The 20,694-nt window shown below is 39.6% G+C and overlaps 1 protein-coding gene across 3 annotated transcripts in view; it reads right to left on the bottom strand.

Moving 5' to 3' along the window:
• CASK (calcium/calmodulin dependent serine protein kinase) overlaps positions 1-20,694 on the bottom strand; it is a 346,878-nt gene that overhangs the window by 107,083 nt on the left and 219,101 nt on the right. For all 3 annotated transcript variants that reach the window (XM_035003264.1, XM_035003263.1, XM_035003270.1), the window contains exons 8-9: positions 19,092-19,214; positions 4,728-4,811 (exon numbers count right to left, since the gene is read on the bottom strand). In XM_035003264.1, coding sequence (XP_034859155.1) covers positions 4,728-4,811; positions 19,092-19,214 — 207 coding nt within the window. The remainder of the gene's footprint in view (positions 1-4,727; positions 4,812-19,091; positions 19,215-20,694) is intronic.

Raw genomic sequence — 20,694 nt, forward strand, 5'->3', positions numbered from 1 at the left:
TTGAGAAGACTACTCCTTCCCCCACTGAATTGCCTTGGCACTTCTATTGAAATCAACTGACCATAAATATAAGGGTTTATCCCTGAACTCTCAGTTCTGTCCACTGATGTACATGTCTACCCCGGCCCCATACTAGTACCAGAATCCTGATAACTGTAGCTTTATAGTTGTTAGTACAAAGTATGAGTCCTCCAACTTGGTCCTTTTTTCAAGATTATTTTCTCTATTCTGGTCCTTTGCATCTCCATATGAATTTTTAGGATCAATCTGTCAATTTCTGCTTAAGAGATTGTGTTGAATCTATAGATCAACTTGGGAAACACTGTCATCTTAACAATACTGAATCTTCCAATTCATGAACACTAAATGTCTCTCCATTAATTTAGTTTTTCAATTTCTCTCAGCAATATAAGTTTACAGGTCTTGCACCTCTTTTGTCAAATTTATACTTAAGCATTTAATTCTTTTTGATGCTGCTGTGAATGGAATTGTTTCTTAATTTTAAGATTATTCATTGCTCATATATAGAAATACAATTCTATTTTGTATACTGATCTTGTATCCTGTGACCTTGCTGGACTTCTTTGTTATTCCTTTCTTTTTTCTTTTTTAAAGATTTTATTTATTTTAGAGAGAGAGCACAAGCAGGGGGAGGAGGAACAGAGGGAGAGGGAGATATTCTCCAGCAGACTCCACACTGAATACACAGCCTGATATGGGGCTTGATCCCAGGGGCCCAATATCATGACCTGAGCCAAAACCAAGAGCTGGACACTTAACCGACTAGCCACTCAGGCAGCCCTGTTTGTTATTTCTATTAGTTTTTTGTGGATTTCTTAAGATTTTCCACATACAGGATCATGTCATCTGTAAACAATGACAGTTTTACTTTCTTTCCAATCTGGTTATCTTTTATTTTGTTTTATTTCCCGATTGTACTAGAGCCTGAGAATTTGTATTTTTTAATAGGTTCCAAGGTGATACTGATGCTGCTGGTCCGGGGACCACACCTGGAGAACCACTGCTTTAAAGAATGTGTATCTCATAATGGAAATGACACTTGAGGCGAGTAATGGAAGAGAAGTAAATATTACAATATACTACAAGTGTAAGATCTTCTCTACATACTGTGAGGGAAAATGATAATCAAAGAATAGTCTAAACATAATTACTTTGGAAGAAATACATAAACAGAGATTATCCAGTGAGATTTTTGGTGTTCTACACATTGTTTGTATGTATGTATGTACGTACATATATATGTACTTATTTATTTATTGATTGATTGGATTGTAAACTCTGTGTCCAACGTGGAGCTTAAACTCATGACCCTGACCAAGATTAGGAGTTGCATGCTCCACTGACTGAGCCAGCCAGGCGCCCCGTCTATATATTTTAAAAAGCTTTAAAAAACTTTAAAATGTTAACGTCAATGACTAGAGAAAAGCTAAAATGGTATGGAGTGTCCATTTTGGAATTACAGTTATTCATAAACAGAGTACCAAGTCAAAGGTATTAACATTAGAATCATAATAAAACAGGGGCGACTGGGTAGCTCAGTCAGTTAAGTGACCAACTCTTGATTTCTGCTCAGGTCATAATCTCAGGGTCATGAGATTGAACCCCGAGTTGGGTTCTGCACGGGGTGTGGAGTCTGCTTGAGATTCTCTCTCTCCCTCTTCCCCTCCCCCTGAATGCACTCTCTCTCTCAAATAAATAAATCTTTAAAAAAAATCATAATAAAACAGTAACAACAGTGGTAAGGTTAATAACGAATAAGTGTATGGAACACTTATGACAGTCACATACTGTTCTAACTGCTACATTAATTCATTGAATTCTTACAGCCCTATGAGTTAGCTATTATCGTTATCCCCATCTTGTAGCTAAGGAAACTGAGGCACAGAGAATTTATTTATTTAAAAGATTTTATTCATTTATTTGAGAGAGAGAGAGAGCGTGCGCACACATGCCCAGGAGCAAGGGGGAGGAGCAGAGGGAAAGGGACAAGGAGCCTTGCGCTGAGTGTGGAGCCCAAAGTGGGGCTCGATCTCACAACCCCAAGATCATGACCTGAGCCAAAATCAAGAGTTAGATGTTCAACTGACTGAGCCACCCAGGTGCTCTGAGGCACAGCGAATTTAAATGACTTGCTCAAGGTCGCACATCTAGGAAGTGTCAGAGCCACGATTCCCCCAAGGCAATGTAGCTCTAGAGCCCACTCTTTCCCATAATGCTGTACTCCTTCTGTTTCTTCTTGCCACAGACGATAAAAATTTCCTTCCTCTAAGTAATAAAAGCAATTTTCTACTGCTTTCTGTGAACTTCCCTTTTAATCATTTCAAAGGGAGTCATAAAAATTAGCTTGTTGTGCAACATTTGAGGAGCTTAAAAACAGTGTCTGGGTAGAAGGATGGGTACCTAGCTGTTCACTTGAAAAAAAGGTGTGTGGTGGGTTCTGAAAGCTAGCAAAGTTGCAATCTCTGTTCTAGAAGTTCACAGAAGAGGAAGAACGAGGATAATGAGTTCCTTGAGAAGGGTAGGCATAACATGTTTTAGCCAGGGTGGCTGAATCACACAAAGGAATAAAGCCTTACCAGAAGCTGAAAAAAAATCTCAATGACAACCCTGCTGATGTTCCTAATTCTAGGTTGTTTGGTGGGTCTTGAAACTTTAAATAGCTCTGCAAAGGGATGTGGTAAGTTCATATGACCCCTCTCTGCTGGAACAGCTTTGCCCTGTCCAAATGAATCTTAGTCACCACTGTGGCTATTTTAGGCCCGAGTCTGATTTTGTGGCACTGGGAGAACTACAGCATGGGTTTCTTGTGATAGGACAAACCTGAGCCCTATGGTAAAAGGCCTGTACTTGGGCAATGAAAGGTTCAGCCCCAGACAGGGCAATGTCACAAAGGCCAAAGCAGTAGTAGAGTTAAAAAGGCTAGGGAAGAGTTGAGAAAAAAAAAGCATAATTAATGGTTTCTTTGGGGAGGAAATGAACTTCAAAAATAGCTGACCAAATTTCACTTTGGATAGTAAGATTTTTTTTCTCTCTTGTAGCCTATATTGGTTCAGGTGTATATCAAAGATGGGGAAACTTCTTTGGGCGCCATCCTGATAATGGCATGTCATTAATAATTATTTTTGCCAAGGACTTTTAAAGCAAACAGAGAAGAGTCAGTTTGAATCCCTGACTGCAAATACAATTATGGCAGAGGCTTAACTGAGAATCATCATCACCAACAATGACATGTTGCAATTTCCCTTGCTGTAGAGTAGCACAGTCCAATAGGACTTTTTACAATGATGGAAATGTCCTATATCTGTGTGGTCTGATTCGGTAGCCACATTTGGTTACTGAGCACTTGAAATGTGCTAGTGTGACTGGGGAACAAATCTTTTAGTTTTATTTAATTTTCACTGATTTAAATTTAAATAGCTACACGAGGCTACCAGCTATCACGATCGACAGTTCAGCTCTATAGCATAATATTGTGGCCTAGTTTCCCCCAAATTCATATAAATGTTCTTCTAAATCTAGACTTGTATACAATTATTCATATATTTCAGGGTTGAATAGTGAATGGTATTGTGATTTATGACATATCTGAAAACTACGAAGTTTTATAGTTGGCAGGAGTCACGGGCTAAGGAGGACTACTAACCAATCAACCACTTAGAGGAGAGAGTTAAAAATTATTTTTTTATGGTAATAAAAAATAATTCAAATATAAGTTAATTTTAAGACCACAATATGAGTTTCCTCTGTTGGGAAGAGCAGGGGGGAAAGGCAAATGCTGTCGCATAAAATTTTTGAATAGTGCTGGAGTGCCTGGGTGGCTCAGCTGGTTAAGCGTCCGACTCATGGTTTTGGCTCAGGTCATGATCTCAGGGTTGTGGGATCGAGCCCTGTGTTGGGCTCCAAGCTCAGCGTGGAGTCTGCTTGAGATTCCCTCTCCCTCTGCCCCTGCCTTCTCTCTTTCTCTCTCAAATAAATAAATAAATAAATTTATTTTTTGAATAGTGCTAAAAGACTCCATTATTCTTGTTTGGTGTTTTTTTCAAAACCTTTTAAAATCAAATGGGCTCTCCATATGGATAATCATATTTTTTTTGGTGAGGTAGAGGATAAGAGAGTGGTAAAAGGAGAAAGGTACCTAGAAGAATAAAAAAAAGGTGAGAAAGGTAATTTGAAAATATTTTCTAGTAGACCAAGGTAGTGGGGATTTTTACTACTTTGTGATGGTTGTCCAATTCTAATCCAGTATTGTTTCCATTGAGCTGAACTCACATTTTGTCAAAATATTTGAGAAAATGGAGATGCCTGGGTGGCTCAGTTGGTTAAGTGTCTGCCTTCAGCTTGGGTTGTGATCCCAGGGTCCTGGGATCGAGTCCCGCATTGGGCTCCCTGCCCGTCGGGGAGCCTGCTTCTCCCTCTCCCTCCTCTGCTTGTGCTCTTTCTCGCTATCTTTCTCTCTCAAACAAACAAACAAACAAATAAATAAATACATACTTAAAAAAACTAGAAAAAGTAATTATATCTCTGCTATGAATTTTCAGGATAATACAAATCTAAAATGTGATTAATCTTCCATTTATTATAACCTCTTGTTTAGATTCACACTTAGATATTACCTTAAATGATTTAAAAACCAAAATCTTATTGAAATAAGTTTCAGAAGTGAGAATTTAGCTGTAAGAAAGCTTTTTGCTGATTTCTTTAATTACCTTTAGTTTCCTCCTTGCATTGAATTTCCTCAGTTGCTCTACTGTTTCTGGAAGATGAATCTTGTAGGCATAACGATCCCGCTCCTATAAAAGAAGAAAGATAATGAACATATGTAGCCATTTAAAAAAGTGAAGAAACTTAATCGAAAACAAAGAATAAAGCCCAAATTTCTTAAATATGAAACTTAGATTGAATTCTAGAATACTGGAGATTTTATTCCATGATACTGGTAAACATTTTCAAATGAAGGCTATTAAGGTCAAAAGTGATAGCAAAATAATCTTTTCAGAAATAATAAAGGCTAAAATAATGGGTTATATAATTTTCAGGTATGGCTATATGGCTAAGATAATTAACCATAATTATGAAAGTATGAAGTTACCTTTGATATGATCTTGTCAGGTAAAACGAGCATGTGAAAAATTAACTCCACAAATGATTGAGCATTTGGAGTCATCTGGAATAACTGGATTTTTAAAAAAATCACAGTATCTTTGAACTAGAACAAACTTTTCAAGGCCATCTAATTCAACCATTTCCCCATGTGGGATCCTCTTCAATCCCTGATGGAGGATTATTCTGTTTGACATTGTCCAGTAGGTGATCATTATCTTACGGCAGCTTATTACAATTTTAAGAAAGTAAAAATGTTCTTACTTAGCCTGGGCCCATACCTGGCTTGTTTGGGCTTGCTCTGTCCTCTGTGACATCACGGAGCAAACATACTACCTCTTCCATGTAATAACCCTTCAGTAGCTAAGAGGGGGATCATGCTTTCACTAAGTCTACTCTCTGTGATGTCTCCAGTTGCCTCAGCTATTCCTCATGTATATTTTAAACCTCTTGTCAACCCATTTTAAACCTTTTTTTTTTTTTAAGATTTTATTTATTTATTTGACAGAGAGAGAGCGATAGCAGAAACACAAGCACGGGGAGAGGGAGAGGGAGAAGCAGGCTTCCCGCTGAGTAGGAAGCCCGATGTGGGGCTCATGACCTGAGCCGAAGGCAGACGCTTAACGACTGAGCCACCCAGGCGCCCCTCTTGTCATTCTTCTTAACACTCCCTTTAGTTCTACTCTAATTTGTCAATGTATCAGATTTGGGTAAGTATTCATTTCAGAAATATTTCTTGAGAGCCTACTATGTGCCAGGCATTGTTTTATGCACTTGGGATACGTGAGTAAACAAAACCAATGCAGATTCAGGCCCTTGTGTAGCTCATGTTTGAATAGGAGAAGAAAATACAAAAAGGCGAATTATGGAGTATGATGAAAGTGCTGTGGAATAAAGCAAAAAGTAAAGCAGAGTAAGAGGGATTGGGTACACTGCAGTTTAAAATAGGATGGTCAAAGTAGGCCCACTTACTGTGAGGACACCCAAAAGTGGTGAGGGAGTGGTCTAGGCAGGGAGAACCACAAATCCAAAGGCCCAAAGTAGGGAGTGCACCTGGAATTTTCAAGAACTAGCAAGGAGACCCATATGTGTGGAGTAAATAGATCAGATCAGAGAGGTGACAAGGCTAGGGTAGGCCATAAAGAGCCTTTTATTCTGAGTGGGAGAGGGAGCCACTGGAGAGTTTTGAGCTGAAGTGACATGATCTGACAACTTTAAAGGAACTCTCGGTTGTTGTGTTGAGAACAGATTAGAAGGGAGCAAGCGTTTAAGAAAAAAAAGGGGGGGCCAGGGAGACCAGTTAGAAGGCAACTGCAGGGGCGCCTGGGTGGCTCAGTTGGTTAAGCGACTGCCTTCGGCTCAGGTCATGATCCTGGAGTCCCTGGATCGAGTCCCGCATCGGGCTCCCTGCTTGGCAGGGGAGTCTGCTTCTCCCTCTGACCCTCCCCCCTCTCATGTGCTCTCTCTCTCTCATTCTCTCTGTCTCAAATAAATAAATAAAATCTTAAAAAAAAAAAAAAAAAAGAAGGCAACTGCAGTAATCTGGGAGGGGGGAGATGATGACAGATGAAATCAGATGGAGGGATGCCTGGGTGGCTCAGTCGGTTAAGGCATCTGCCTTCGGCTCAGGTCATGATCCCAGGGTCCTGGGATCCAGCCCCGCATTGGGCTCCCTGCTCAGTGGGGAGCCTGCTTCTCCCTCTGCCTGCTGCTCTCCCTGCTCACGCTCTCTCTCTCTCTCCCTGACAAATCAATAAATAAAATCTTAAAAAAAAATCAGATGGAAAAATAAAAAAGGTGAAAAGGAGATAGATTCTGAATATATTTTGTTTTCTGCAGAAAGTTTTACTGAGATAATTAGCATATAACAAACTGCATGTTTAAAATGTATAATTTGATCAGTTTTGATGTATATAAGCATAAAAGCATCACCACGATCAAGATGATGAATATACCCATCACTCTCAGAAGTTTCCCCAGGTCCATTTGTCCTCTCCCTATCAGTCCCCAGGCAGCCACTGTTTCTGTCACTGTAGATTGGTTTGCATTTTCTAGGATTTTATATAAATGGAACCAGACAGTACGTACTCATTTTCCAACTTGTTTCACCCAGCATAAAGGTTTTGAACTTCATCCATCAAGTTGCGAGTATCAACAGTTCAGTCCTTTTTATTGCTGAGTGGCATTTCACTGTAAGGATATGCCATAATTTGTTTATCCATTCATCTGTTCATTGACCATGGGTTGTTTCCAAATTTTGGCTATTACATAGAAAGCTGCTATGAACATTAACGTACAAGTCTTTGTATGGACATGTATTTCATTTCTCTTAGGTAAATACTTAGGAGTAGACTGGCTGGGTTGTATTATAGGAGTATGTTTAACTTTTTAAGAAACTGCCAACCTGTTTTCCAAAGTATTTTACATTTCTAAAGCAATGTATCACTTCCGGTTGTTCTACATCCTTGCCAATACTTGGTATGGTTAGTCTTTTTGATTTTAGTCATTCTGATACATGTGCGAATAGAGATCTCATTGTGGCATTATGTTGTATTTCTCTGATGACTAATGATGTTGAGCAACTTTGCATGTACTTATTTGCCATCCACGTATCTTCTTTGTAGAAGAAGTGTCTGTTCCAAATATTTTCCCATTTTGAACTGGGTTGTGTGTTTTCTTATTATCGAGTTTTAAGAATTCTTCCCAAATAGGGAAAGGGGATTGATAGGTACAAACTCCTAGTTATAAAATAAATAAGACACAGGGATGTAATGTACAGCAAAGGGAATACAGTTAATAATATTGTAACAATTCTGTACAGTGACAGATGATAGCTAGGTTTTATTATGGTGGTCACTTCATAATGTATATAAATGTTGAATCATTATGTTGTACACCTGAAACTGATACAATATTGTATGTTAACTACAGTTCAAAAGAAGAGATTCTTTATGTAATCTAAATATGTAAGTCCTTTATCAGATACTCCCACAGTTCGTAGCTTTTCATTTTCTTACAGTGTCTTTCCAAGAACAGAAGTTCTTAATTCTGAATATATTTTGGAGGTGGAGAGTACAGGATTTTCTGAGAGATTGATGTGGGGTGTGAGAGAAAGAGAGGAGTCAAAGACCACACCAAGTTTTTCAGTGTGAGCAACTAGGAATCTGACACCAACAGAGATAGGGAAGAGATCAGGACTGTAGCTTTGACTAGATGGAGATTCAAGTAGGTACTTGGACATACAAGCCTGGAGTGCAGGAGAGAAATCTGGGCTGGAAATGAATTTTTGGAGGGTCATAAACATTTAGAAGGTATTAAGTTGGCATTTAACTCTGTCCCAGCCACTGAATTTGGGACTTTCACAGGCATTATCCCATTTCTTCTTTTTTTTTTTTTTTTTAATTAAAAAGATTTACTTATTTTAGAGACAGAGCATGCAAGAGCAGGGGGAGGGGCAGAGGGAGAGAGAGAATCTCCAGTAGACTCTGCTGAGTACGGAGCCTGACTCGGGGCTTGATTTAATCTCGAGACCCTGAGATCATGACCTGACTTGAAATCAAGAGCTGGACGCTTATGCAACTGAGCCACCCAGGTGCCCCTCTCATTTATTCTTTACAACTATATAAGATAGTAGAGATAATTCTACACATTAATTATCTCAAAAGTCATGGCTCAAATGGACATAACTATCATCATCATAGTTAGCATGTATTGAGTGGCTTATTATGTGCCAGGCATTGTTCTAGTGCTTTACATGTTTATGTTACTTACTCTTCACAACAAGGTAGGAACATATCATTATATCCTATTATGCAGCTGGGAAAAAGGAGATGCATTATACCTGATGAAGATGAATTAGTATGAAGTGGGCCTCTTAATTTTCTTAATCTGGATACTATATAACATTTGTAAATTAAGTTCAAGATCACATTATTATTTTATAACTAAAATCCATGTTTGCATGTGAGCCACTTCTAAAATTAATGTTTTGGTATCATGTGCTGACAAAATTTATTTTTGAATTTAAATGTAGAATTTTATAGTCAATCCTGTCAAAATTTCACCTTATTATCATTGAAATTCCTAAGGAATGAATACAAACCCTTTAAAATTTATTTTCTATATTAATGACTAAATGTAACGAGTTCTACTGGAGAGCAAAATTATATTTTTCTTGAGTGCACATACAATGCTTGATGTCAAAATGACTACAATTTGCACATCTGCCAGATTCTATATGCTAAACATCTTGGAAATGATTTTATTATCTTTAGGGACTTAATCTTTTCCTGCACTAAGCCAGAACAGGTTCACCAATAGAAGACATAAGAATTTATCGAATAATTAACTAGCAGAGACAAGCATAAAATTAGCATTCTATAACAAGCAATAGAATCTTTTAATGGATTGCTGTTACTGTGGAAGATGGGGTACACACACACGCACGCACGCACGCACACACACACACAATGGACTATTACTCAGCCATAAAAAAGAATGAAATCTTGCCATTCACAACAACACAGATGGACCTACAGAGTATCATGCTAAATTAATTCAGACAGAGAAAGGCAAATACCATAGAATTTCACTTATATGTGGAATTGAAAAGACAAAACAGGGGTGCCTGGCTGGCTTAGCTGGTAGAACATGTCTCTCAACCTCAGGGTCATGAGTTCAAGCCCCACATTGGACATGGAGCCTACTTAAAAAAAGAAATAAGACAAAAAGGAAAGACAAAACAAATGAACAAACAAAACCAGAAAAAGAATCATAAATACAGAGAACAAACTGGTAGTTGCCAGAGTGGAGGGTGGTGGTGGGGGAACAGGCAAAAATAGGTGAAGGGGATTAAGAAGTACAAACTTGTAGTTATAAAATAAATAAGTCTTGGGGATGAAAAGTGCAGCATAGGGAATATAGTCAATAATATTATAACTCCTTTGTATGGTGACAGATGGTAACTGCACTTATTGTAGCAAGCACTGCACGATGTACAGAACTGTCGAATCCCTATCCTGTACACCTGAAACTAACAAAACATATGTCAACTAAACTTCAATTTAAAAAATTGTAAAAAAAATTTTAAGTTGTGTTATGCCTGGTGATATTTAACCAACATATACTGAAAAACAAACATCAAAATGGGCTTTGTTTTACTTTTTGAGTAAAACTTGCTTTTGCATTTTGATAGAATAGAGGGGAAAACAAGTAAACCCAGGAAGGTCTTTAACACAAGAAGAAAAAGAACCCAAATGAAAAGGAGCTGTATAATAGAGCAGAAAGACAGTGATTTTGGAGTCAGAAAGACTTTTGTTCAAATTCTGGGTCATTTAGGTACTGGCTCTATGACCTTACATTCTCTCAGCTATTTTTGAAAACTAATCTTACAGGATTTTTAGTAAGATTAAATGAGATGCTGTATAGGTACATGATCGGCTTTAATGGTGTTATATGAAAACAATGGATCGTGGATCACCACATCAAAAACTAATGATGTACTGTATGGTGACTAACATAACATAATAAAATAAAATAAAATAAAAAAATGATTATTTTTGTTAGTCAACATGTACAAACCTCTGATGTAAAGTAATTTAGGAGTGCTGTAAGTATGTACGTATGCATGTATCAACAAACAGCTTACTAAATAAGTTTGGTTGTTTTCTAAATGATAATATTTTTCCTATCACATAAGAAAAAGGTAAAAATAAAATATAGTAAACATTACAGGGGACCAAACCTGTGACCCATTTCTAATTGTCTTTATTTATTCACTGTTTCCAATAAAGGGCGAACCAAGTAACAGCATGTTTGTTTGTTTTTTTTAAGATTTTATTTATTTATTCGTGAGAGACAGAGCGAGAGAGACAGGCAGAGGGAGAAGCAGGCTCCCAAGGAGCAGGCAGCCCGATGTGGGACTCGATCCCAGGACCCTGAGATCATGACCTGAGCCGAAGGCAGACGTTTAACCATCTGAGCCACCCAGGCGCCCTAACAGCATGTTTTTGAATGAAGAGTCTAAATCTTCTCTGTCTAGTACAGTAGCCACTAGGTAAGACTAAATTTAAATTCATTAAAATTAAATATAATTAAGGGATGCCTGGGTGGCTCAGTTGGTTAAGTGTCTGACTCTTGGTTTCGGCTCAGGCTGTGATCTCATGGGTTGTGAGATCAAGCCCTGAGACAGGCTCTATGCTTAGTGGGGAGTCTGCTTGAGATTCTCTCCCTCTGCCCCTGCCCCCATCTGCATGTGTACTGTCTCTCAAATAAATATATCTTAAAAAAATTTAATATAATTAAAAATTCAGTTCTTCAAGTTGTACTAGACACATTTCAAGCATATGGCTAGTTGCTACCACACTGGACAGTTCAGATATAAAATACTGCCCTCATGACAGAAAGTTCTTATTGGACAATGCTGGTAGGGAGTCTATTACTACTGCTGAATTGAGGTTAAAATCTGTCTGCATTTTGCTTAAACTGATATTGCTTAACATTTTAGGTATATGTAATGGAAAAAATTTCCACTGGTATTAAAAAAAAAATAGTGTCTTCAGACCCCCTGCAGTCTCTGCAGATAGTACAATGGAGATTGGTTTTCTAGCTAATGCTGAGTGTGAGAGAAAGACAGGGCCTAGGGAAAGTGGCTTGAAAGACATGTGGCATGTCTTTCATGCGTGGGCGCACATGAGCAGCGGGAGGGGCAGAGGGAGAGAGAGAGGGAGAGAGAGGAATCTCAAGAGGACTCTCTGCTGAGTGCAGAGCCAGATGTGGGCTCGACTCACAACCCTGAGATCATGACCTGAGCCAAAACCAAGAGTCAGACGCTCAACCGACTGAGCCACCCAGGTGCCCCTGGTGCAGAATTTTAAAGGACTCCCTTTTCAACGGAATAAACACTTCTTTTTCCAAAGCTTAATTTTTTTAAATTTTGATTTTTATTGTTATGCTAATCACTACACATTACATCATTAGTTTTTGATGTAGTGTACCACGATTCAGTTTGTGCATAACACCCAGTGCTCCATGCAGAACGTGCCCTCTTTAATACCCATCACCAGGCTAACCCATCCTCCCACCCCCCTCCCCTCTAGAACCCTCAGTTTGTTTTTCAGAGTCCATCGTCTCTCATGGTTCGTCTCCCCCTCCGATTTCCCCCCCTTCATTCTTCCAAAGCTTAATTCTTTAGAGTTCTTGATAACAAAGAAATTACTTGCTTTCCCTTCTAAATCACTGACAGAAGGCTCTGAAAGCTGGAGAAGAGGCAGACTAGGGAGGGAATCCCAGGACTTGAGGGGTGATCCTTTGGTGGTATTGCTGGGAATTTTTTTTTTTTCTTCTTCTTAACATATCCTTGCTTGGGTGTGAGAGCAGCCCGCAACTGGGAATCTCCAAGGACAAAGAACACAGATAAATGAGCCCCAAGAAAAGCCTACTCTCTTTAGCCAAGGATGGAGAAGAGGTTGGCTCTGCAGGACAGAACCCTTTTGACTGCATCCACCCTACTCCAGGGAAACACCATGAAAGAAGCCGACTTCTTCCCCCTCAGAGCCCTTTCCACCCTCCCAGCCCTGCCTGATGCAAACAACAGCGAGGAGGAGGTACTCTACTCCTGAGAGATCAGGAGCAGGATGACAAAGAGAAGAGAGCTGGGGAAGGGGGTCTTACAATCTATGTATGAAGTCCTTGGCACATCCGCAATAAACCCATGTATAAAACCAACCAGGATCAACACAGCAAGAGCTTTAAAATGACACTATGGTATGGAATACCTCCCAGGTTTCAGATTAGCAGTGCACAAGTGGGGTAGACCGGACTAGTACCGCAAAGGCTTTGGAAATGAACTACAGCCCTAAAAGTGGGCCAGGATGTGTGTTCTGAATTTAATCAGGTTAGCTGCCTACTAAAATAGAAGATTTAAATAAGAATCATAGTCTCATAATATAACGATACTAAAAATGTCCAGCATACTATCTAAAATTACTCTTCATGCCAAGAACCAGGAAAATCTCCAACTGAATGAGAAAAGACAACCAACAGATATCAACACAGAGAAGGCACAGATGTTAGACTCATCCAACTGGGATTTTTAAGCAGGTGCTATAAAAATGTTCCTAAAAGCAATTATGAATGGTTAAAAAAATGCTGACATTACCAAGTGCTAACAAGGACACAGAATGACTGGTTCTCTCGTACCCTGCTAGTGGGAAAGAAAAATCGTATAGCCACTCTGGAAAATGATTTGGCAGTTTTTATAAAGTTGAATATATACTTACCATGGGATTATGCAATCCTACTCACAGGTTTTTACTTTGGAGAAATGAAAATCTGTATATAGATGTTTATAGCAGCCTTGTTTGTATTAGCCAAAAACTGGAAACAACCCAAGTGCTCTTCAAAAGGTGGATGGATAAACAAAGTCTTGTACACCCATACAGTGGAGTACTATTCAGTAATAAAAAGGAATGAACTACTGATCTACACAATGACTTGGATGGACCTCAAGGATATTATGCTGAGTAAGAAAACCCAATCTGTGAAGTAATAACAAATATGTAGGTCTCTGACCCTGGTTCCTGACACTGAGCCCTAAAACCCTTTTAATAGGGCTGCTAGGAGAATCTTTTGTTCTAACATTTAGTCTTTGATCCCAGCTCCTGATGCAGAGCTCCTAAAATCCTTGTAATTTCCTAAGTGATAAGAGCACTAGGAGCATCTTCTGTTCTAATATTTGGTCTTTGACTCTAGTTCCTGACAGAGTTCCTAAAACGCTTGGCATTACCTGAGTGACAGCAGTGTCTGTTTTAATGAGGTGATTCTTGGTGGGCTCCTGGATGGGGGCTGGTCACCAGAAAGACCAAGTCATGATTACAAGGTTGGAATGTTCAGCCCACCCTCCCATTTTCTAGAGAGGGGAGAGGGGCTGGAAATAGAGTTAATGATCAATGCATGCCTACGTGATGAAGCCTCTGCAAAATTTCCCAAAGTATGGGGTTTGGAGAGCTTCTGGGTTGATGAATACATGTACATGTTGGGAGCGTGGTGTACCCCATCTTCCATGGGAACAGAAACTTCTGCGCTTGGGACCCTTCTAGACCTTCCTCTATGTATCTCTTCATCTGTATCCTTTACCATACTCTTTATCATAAAATAAACTGGTACACATAAGTGCTTCCCTCAGTTCTGTGAGCTGTTCTAGCAAACAATCAAACCCAAGGTTGGGGTGGGTTGGGTTATGGGAACCTCTAATTTGTAGCCAAGTCGGACAGAAGTCGTGGGTAACCTGGGGACCCACTACTTGCGATTGGCATCTGAAGTGGGGGACAGTCTTGTGGGACCAAGCCCTTAACCTGTGGGGTCTGCATTAATTTCAGTTAGTGTCATAACTGAATTAAAATGTAGGACACCCAGCTGGTGTCAAGAGAATTGCTTGGTGTAGGGAAAAAACCCAGACACACCTGGTGTCAGAAGTGCTGTTGAGTGTGGTAGCTGTGTGAGAGGAAAAGAGAAACACCCTGGAGATGTCAGTTTCTCTTAAACAGTTACATTCTGTATAATCCCATTTATATAATACTCTCAAAAGGACAAGAATTATAGTGATGGAGAATGGATCAGTGGTTCAGGGGTTAGGGTTAGAGGGAGGATGTGATTATTAAGGAGTAGCATGAGGGGTGACAGAGCACTTCTATATCCTGATTATGGTGCTTATACACTTCCACACATGTGATAAAATTTCCTAGAAACACACACACACACACACACAAACTGGTGAAAATTGAATAAGGCCTGCAGTTAAGTGTTCCAACGTCAATTTCCTAGTTATGGTCATATAACATATCATCACTGGGGGAAAGAATGGTGAAGTGTACATGGGAATTTTGTACTGTTTTTGCCATTTCTTTTTCTAAATTTTTTGAAGATTTTATTTTTTATTTTTTAAGATTTTATTTGTAAGCAATCTCTACACCCAACATGGGGCTCGAACCCACAACCCTGAGATCAAGTGTTGCATGCTCTACTGACTGAGCCGGCCAGGTGCTCCTGTTCTGCCACTTCTCTGTGAGTCTAAAATTATTTCAACATAAAAAGTTTACAAGAAATCACTTCCACTCTACATGTGTGGCTCTCCTGGGGGCTTCCTAATTCCAAATACCTCGAATCACTCACTGAGCCTCATCAGTTTTCCTTCCTTAAAATCTCAGTCTGTTTCTTTTTCCCTTCCACCTTTACTCCCTGGGTGCAGGCCCCTGTTACCTCCTGACTGGACAGCCATAGCTTTTACCGGCTGTCTTTGCTCCCAGTGCTTGCACCCCCAACAGACAACCTACTTGCACACAGAGTCCAAAGGAATTGTATGAGCTTTACTGCTTGTACTGTATCATCACTCAAAAGCTTGCAGTAGCTTTTTACCATCTACACCCTAATATCTAAAGTCCTTAATTTGGCATTCTGGACTGTAGGTATTCTTCCCTCAAACCAGAATTTCCAGTCTATTACTGCACGATCCTTCAAAGAGCTGACATTTGTACTATACTAGTTTGCTTCCTGTTCCTACCCCCACATGCCCTGAACACTTGGTGATGCTTTTATGCTCCCCTGGACCTCTCTGGAGCTCCAGATGACCGTGAGCTGGGCCCATACTTCTGTATTCATGTGATGCTTCTCCTCTGTGACTTCTTTGAGCTTGTTTCTGGGTGTTTATGTTGTATTAGTATCATCTGAAAACCCGTTTCGCAGCCTGACTATGCCTTTCTCTCTTTGGTGTGACAGATTTTTCCAAAATTCAAATTGACTAGCCTGACAGCAACACTCTTTTCATGATTTATTCTAGTCAGTGTACGTTAGGGTCTACATATGAAGGCTACAGAGTGTGAAAAGAGCTCAGTCATCTATAAGGAAAGTACAATTTTAGTTGGTCCTATTTATGCTGGAATGAATATTCATAGCAAACACCACTAATTTAGATAAAGGCGTTAAACATAGTATAATTTAACAATCATAAGACATTCACATATTACTTGGTCTATTTACTCAAATTCTTTTTCGATATGACATGATTGAATAGGACATTTTCTTGTGGTTTTACCAAAGAAATAAATCTTTTTTTTCTTTTGACACCCAGTCATGGTATTATGACTTTGGGCACTCTTCACTACAAGGACGTTCACCATCTTATTTCTTCACTTTGCAGTTATGCAGGAGTTTTTCATATATAAACTATAGCTTAAATTTAGTCTTTACAAAATTAACACCAATTACATCCACAGCAATGATTCATGAGTATACATGGACAAGTATTTAACTATAAGAAGCCTGTTTGCAACAGTTAGATAACATTCTTATGGAATTCTTCCATCTCCAGATGGCACCTAAGCGGTGAAGGTAAATTGTAGTTCAGACATGGCACATGATTCTGAGCTCAAATAGCCTTCTGGAACTTCTTCATTTAAGTTACTGACATTTTCTGTCTGTTATCTTTCTGATGCCAGAAATCTATTATGTATTAAGCTCAGATTATTTAGAACGAGAACTACAATCACTGCAGGGAGAAGGGTTTCCAAAAATAAATATTAATCAGGATACGCATGGTAATGAGAGCCAAATTTTCTAAAGGGTCTTAAAAATGACTAATATGGCTGCCATTTTCATTGTCCTTTGGCATTTAAACTAGCTTCTAATGAACAAAAGATCCCCATTATGGAGAAACTGAGACAGGCAAAGGAGAAATAGGAGTCCCCCCCTACACTGGTCATTTCTGGGAGAAAAAAATACTAAGAATGTATCTAAGAATTGCTTACCTACTCTTTTCTGGGGGAAATCAGGAATAACTAGAACCAAATATTTTAAGCCAAGAATAATTAGAGCTGTGTATCGGAGGGTTGAATGCAGATTTGATAATATTCTTTTTTTTAAAAGATTTATTTATTTGAGAGAGAGGGAGGGAGGGAGGGGCAGAGGGAGAGGGAGAGAGAGTCTTGAGGAGACTCCACACTGTCCCACAAGCTCAGAGTCCGACGTGGGGCTTGATCTCACGACCCTGAGACCAGGACTGAGCCGAAACCAAGAGCTGGATGCTTAACCTACTACACCACCCAGGCGCCCTGATAAGTAAAATTCTTGACATAGACTCAGGATCCATTGGAATCTCAAAACTGTTCTCTAAAATCATCATCCATGTCATTGCCACTAACATACATTATTAATCTACATTTTAATATATCTTATTTTTGCATAATTTCTAGGGAAGTAGCATGGTGTAATACAATGAACATTCATTTGTTTATTCATTAAATAGTAACTAGTATTTATTGAGCACCTACTATATGCCAGATACTTTCTAGAGTGCTGGATGGAAGTGAACTGACAGCCCCAAATTCCCACTGTTCTGCAGCTTGTATTTTACAGAGGGTAAATAGACTACAAACAAGTAAAATATAGGTATGTCTTATGGTGACAAATGCTATGGAGAAAACTAAGGCAGGGAAGGGGGACTGGGAATACTGATGGCAGGGGGCATTCCTTCTCCCTAATTTTATTTATTTTTTTTAAAGATTTTATTTATCTATTTGACAGAGAGACACAGTGAGAGAGGGAACACAAGCAGGGGGAGTGGGAGAGGGAGAAGCAGGCTCCCCATGGAGCAGGGAGCCCAATGTGGGCCTCGATCCCAGGACCCTGGGATCATGACCTGAGCCAAAGGCAGATGCTTAACAACTGAGCCACCCAGGTGCCCCTCCTTCTCCCTAATTTTAAACTGAGTGGACAGGAAAGCTCTTACTAAGAAGCTGACAGTTAAGCAAAGATCTGAAGGTGGTGAAGGAAGAAGCCATGACTATACCTGGAGAAGAGTGTTCTAGGCAAAGAGCGTGACGAACACAGAGGCACTGAAGCCAGAATGTGCCTGCTGTCTGAGGAACCACAGTGAGGCCAATATGTGGGGAACAGACTAAGAGGAGAGTAGTAGGGGATGAAATCAAAGAGGTATTAGGGGGCAAGACTGCACACTGGGCTAAGAAAGAATCACTCTGGGGAGAGGCCTGGTCTGAAGATATAAATTCAGGACTCATCAGAGTACAAATAGCACTTAAGACCATTAAAACTAGATGAGGTCTCCAAGGGCTTGAGTGGAGACAGAGAAAAAGAGGAGCAAGGATGGGTACAGTCAACTTAGTTCTAGGAGTTTTGCTATCTACGGGAACAGAAACTGGAGGGGGTTGTGGGGTCAGGAGGTGTGTGTGTGTGTGTGTGTGTGTGTGTGTGTGTAATAAAAACAAACAATAGCATATTAGATTCAACAGAGCCAGAAAAGTGATGATGCAGGAAAGGGATGCTGGAGTGATGTCCCTAAGTAAAAGACAGAGGATCTCACATGCAAAGGAAAGCATTGTGGTAGGTGCAATTAAAATCCTGGTTGCACTACTGACAACTTGCTGGAATTACTGAACTGTAGAATGTCTTAACCAAATAGTGCTCTCACTCAAGTCCCAAGTTACATTTTCCTTAAAATTCACTCGCAAGATGGGATAGAGAAAGAATTTTAAAAATCGAGCTTCTTCCTAAAACAGTAAATCCGTATCTAGTTATCTACTGAAATAAAAATAATGTTATGACCCATACAGTCACATCCAAAGGAAAGATGACAACTTTGTGTCATAAACACAGCAATACTTCCCTTGTTCTTATTGCACAGCTTTGGGACATGTGTCGGTGGAGAACAAACACGCCTTCCTCCCTGCTATGTTCTGCCTTAATCTGCCTCTGTTCCCTCTGATGGCTGAATGTCACTAGAATGGTATATTCTCTGCTCAGACATTTACAGAGGCTGTCCGGAAACAGCAAACAAGGTGAACAAAACTCAAAAAAAGTGCCCAGAAAAGAGGTGGGAAGAGTCGCCCTCTAGAGTAATACACTGCTGTCGCTGGAAGTGTTCACACGAAGCGTAGATGGCCACCTATGGGCTCCCGTACCTTAAGCCATGGGTGATTCAGTGCTTCATAAACAGTGATCCTTTCAGCTGGATCCAGCATCAGCATGCGACGGACTAGGTCTTTGGCACTTTCAGAGATATGGCTCCACTGCCTTGGATTCATCTGAAGAGAAGGAGAGGAAAATTCCATAGTTACCGTCCAGTGAGAAGTTAATATTCACTACGATGTAACATTCCTATGCTGTTTCAATGTGAATAAAATTCTCAAAGAACAGAAATCTGATTCTGAAGGCTTGCTTTCTAAGGAAGAGGACAAAGTCAAAAGTCTTTGGTGGTTGTTGCTCCCTCTATGAGATTTTGCATCAGTAAATATCCCTTACATATGTTCTTATTGTCACCTAAGTTATAATATTTTTAATAATTGAATAGAATGCTCATGACTGTAGTTTCTACCTTAGCTAAAGAGACTAGTATTTTGCTCTAAGAAAGGACTAAAATTAAATTTTTAAATTAAAAATTTTAAAGAAATTTTAAAACATTTTCTTTTTAAAAATTGGAATGTGCAGTAATTATGAAGTTATGCAAAGTTCTTAGTAGGATATTTTGGTCACTGTACCTCAATTTCAGTATTTAGGAACAAATATACTGTTACCACAGGCCCTACAAAATAGCCAAATCACTTGTATATTGTCTTCAGTGAAGTTACTTTTGTTCTTCTTATAGAGATGAGAAAACCAAGTCACAAGGTCAATTGACGAAAGTCAAACAAATGAACAAAAACCATGAGTTGTTCAAAAGACATAAGACTTGTGAGAAAGTGGATCTGGGAGGAAAAGAGTAAGACGGCTCCTGGGAAAAAGGGTATGTTTGAGACCAGGAAGCAGAAAAAAGGGAAGGGATGCTTAGGGTTTGCAGTTGGGGAGGTCAGTGGGGACAGGCAGGGAGAGACGAGTAGGGTTTCATTCCTTATTTAATATCAAGAAGCTGACTGACTGGGTGAATTTATGTGAGCTGCCTGGTCCCAGGAGCTAGCGATGCCATGGCTTGAGCCAGAGGAGACCTAGGTCACCTTCTAAGGGAGAAAGATGGAGAATAAAGTCATCACAACTTAAAGCCAAATAAAATCACAGCTTGCATCACAGTACACAGGAATCATTATAGTCGGCCAAGGGTTAGCATTAGACACTTCACTCTGGCTATTGTGAGGCTCTATACTTGTAGATGGGGAATGAAAAATGTTCCTTGTTCTTTTCCTAACAGAAGAGTTCCAAACAATAGTCACTTCTGCTTCTCAGATCTCTTAACTAAAGTGAGTGCCATATTGCCATCATCCTATTAAAATTGTGATCAACTGGTCTGTTTGAAATAATGTAAATGGTTAGATGAGGCTTAGTCTTGTTCCCTCTTCCCCATCCTGGAGCTGATGTGCTCCTTAAAGTTGGAATGATCTGTCCTCGGGGAAAGGGGTTGAGAGGTCATCTGAAAGTGGTGGTAAGATTTCTGAGGTGAGTAGAGGTTGAGAAGTATATGCCCTCATCGTATTTATGAGAGAGTCTGATCCAGGCTTTTCCTCTTCCTTTGGCTGAAAGAGTAGCTGAAATTAATCTGGGAGGTTGAGTTTATAAGGGGAACAAAACAGGACA

Source organism: Mirounga leonina, unplaced genomic scaffold (assembly GCF_011800145.1).
Source record: "Mirounga leonina isolate KUSES-001 unplaced genomic scaffold, KU_Mleo_1.0 Mir_101609, whole genome shotgun sequence".
In the NCBI taxonomy this organism is placed as follows: Eukaryota; Metazoa; Chordata; class Mammalia; order Carnivora; family Phocidae; genus Mirounga; species Mirounga leonina.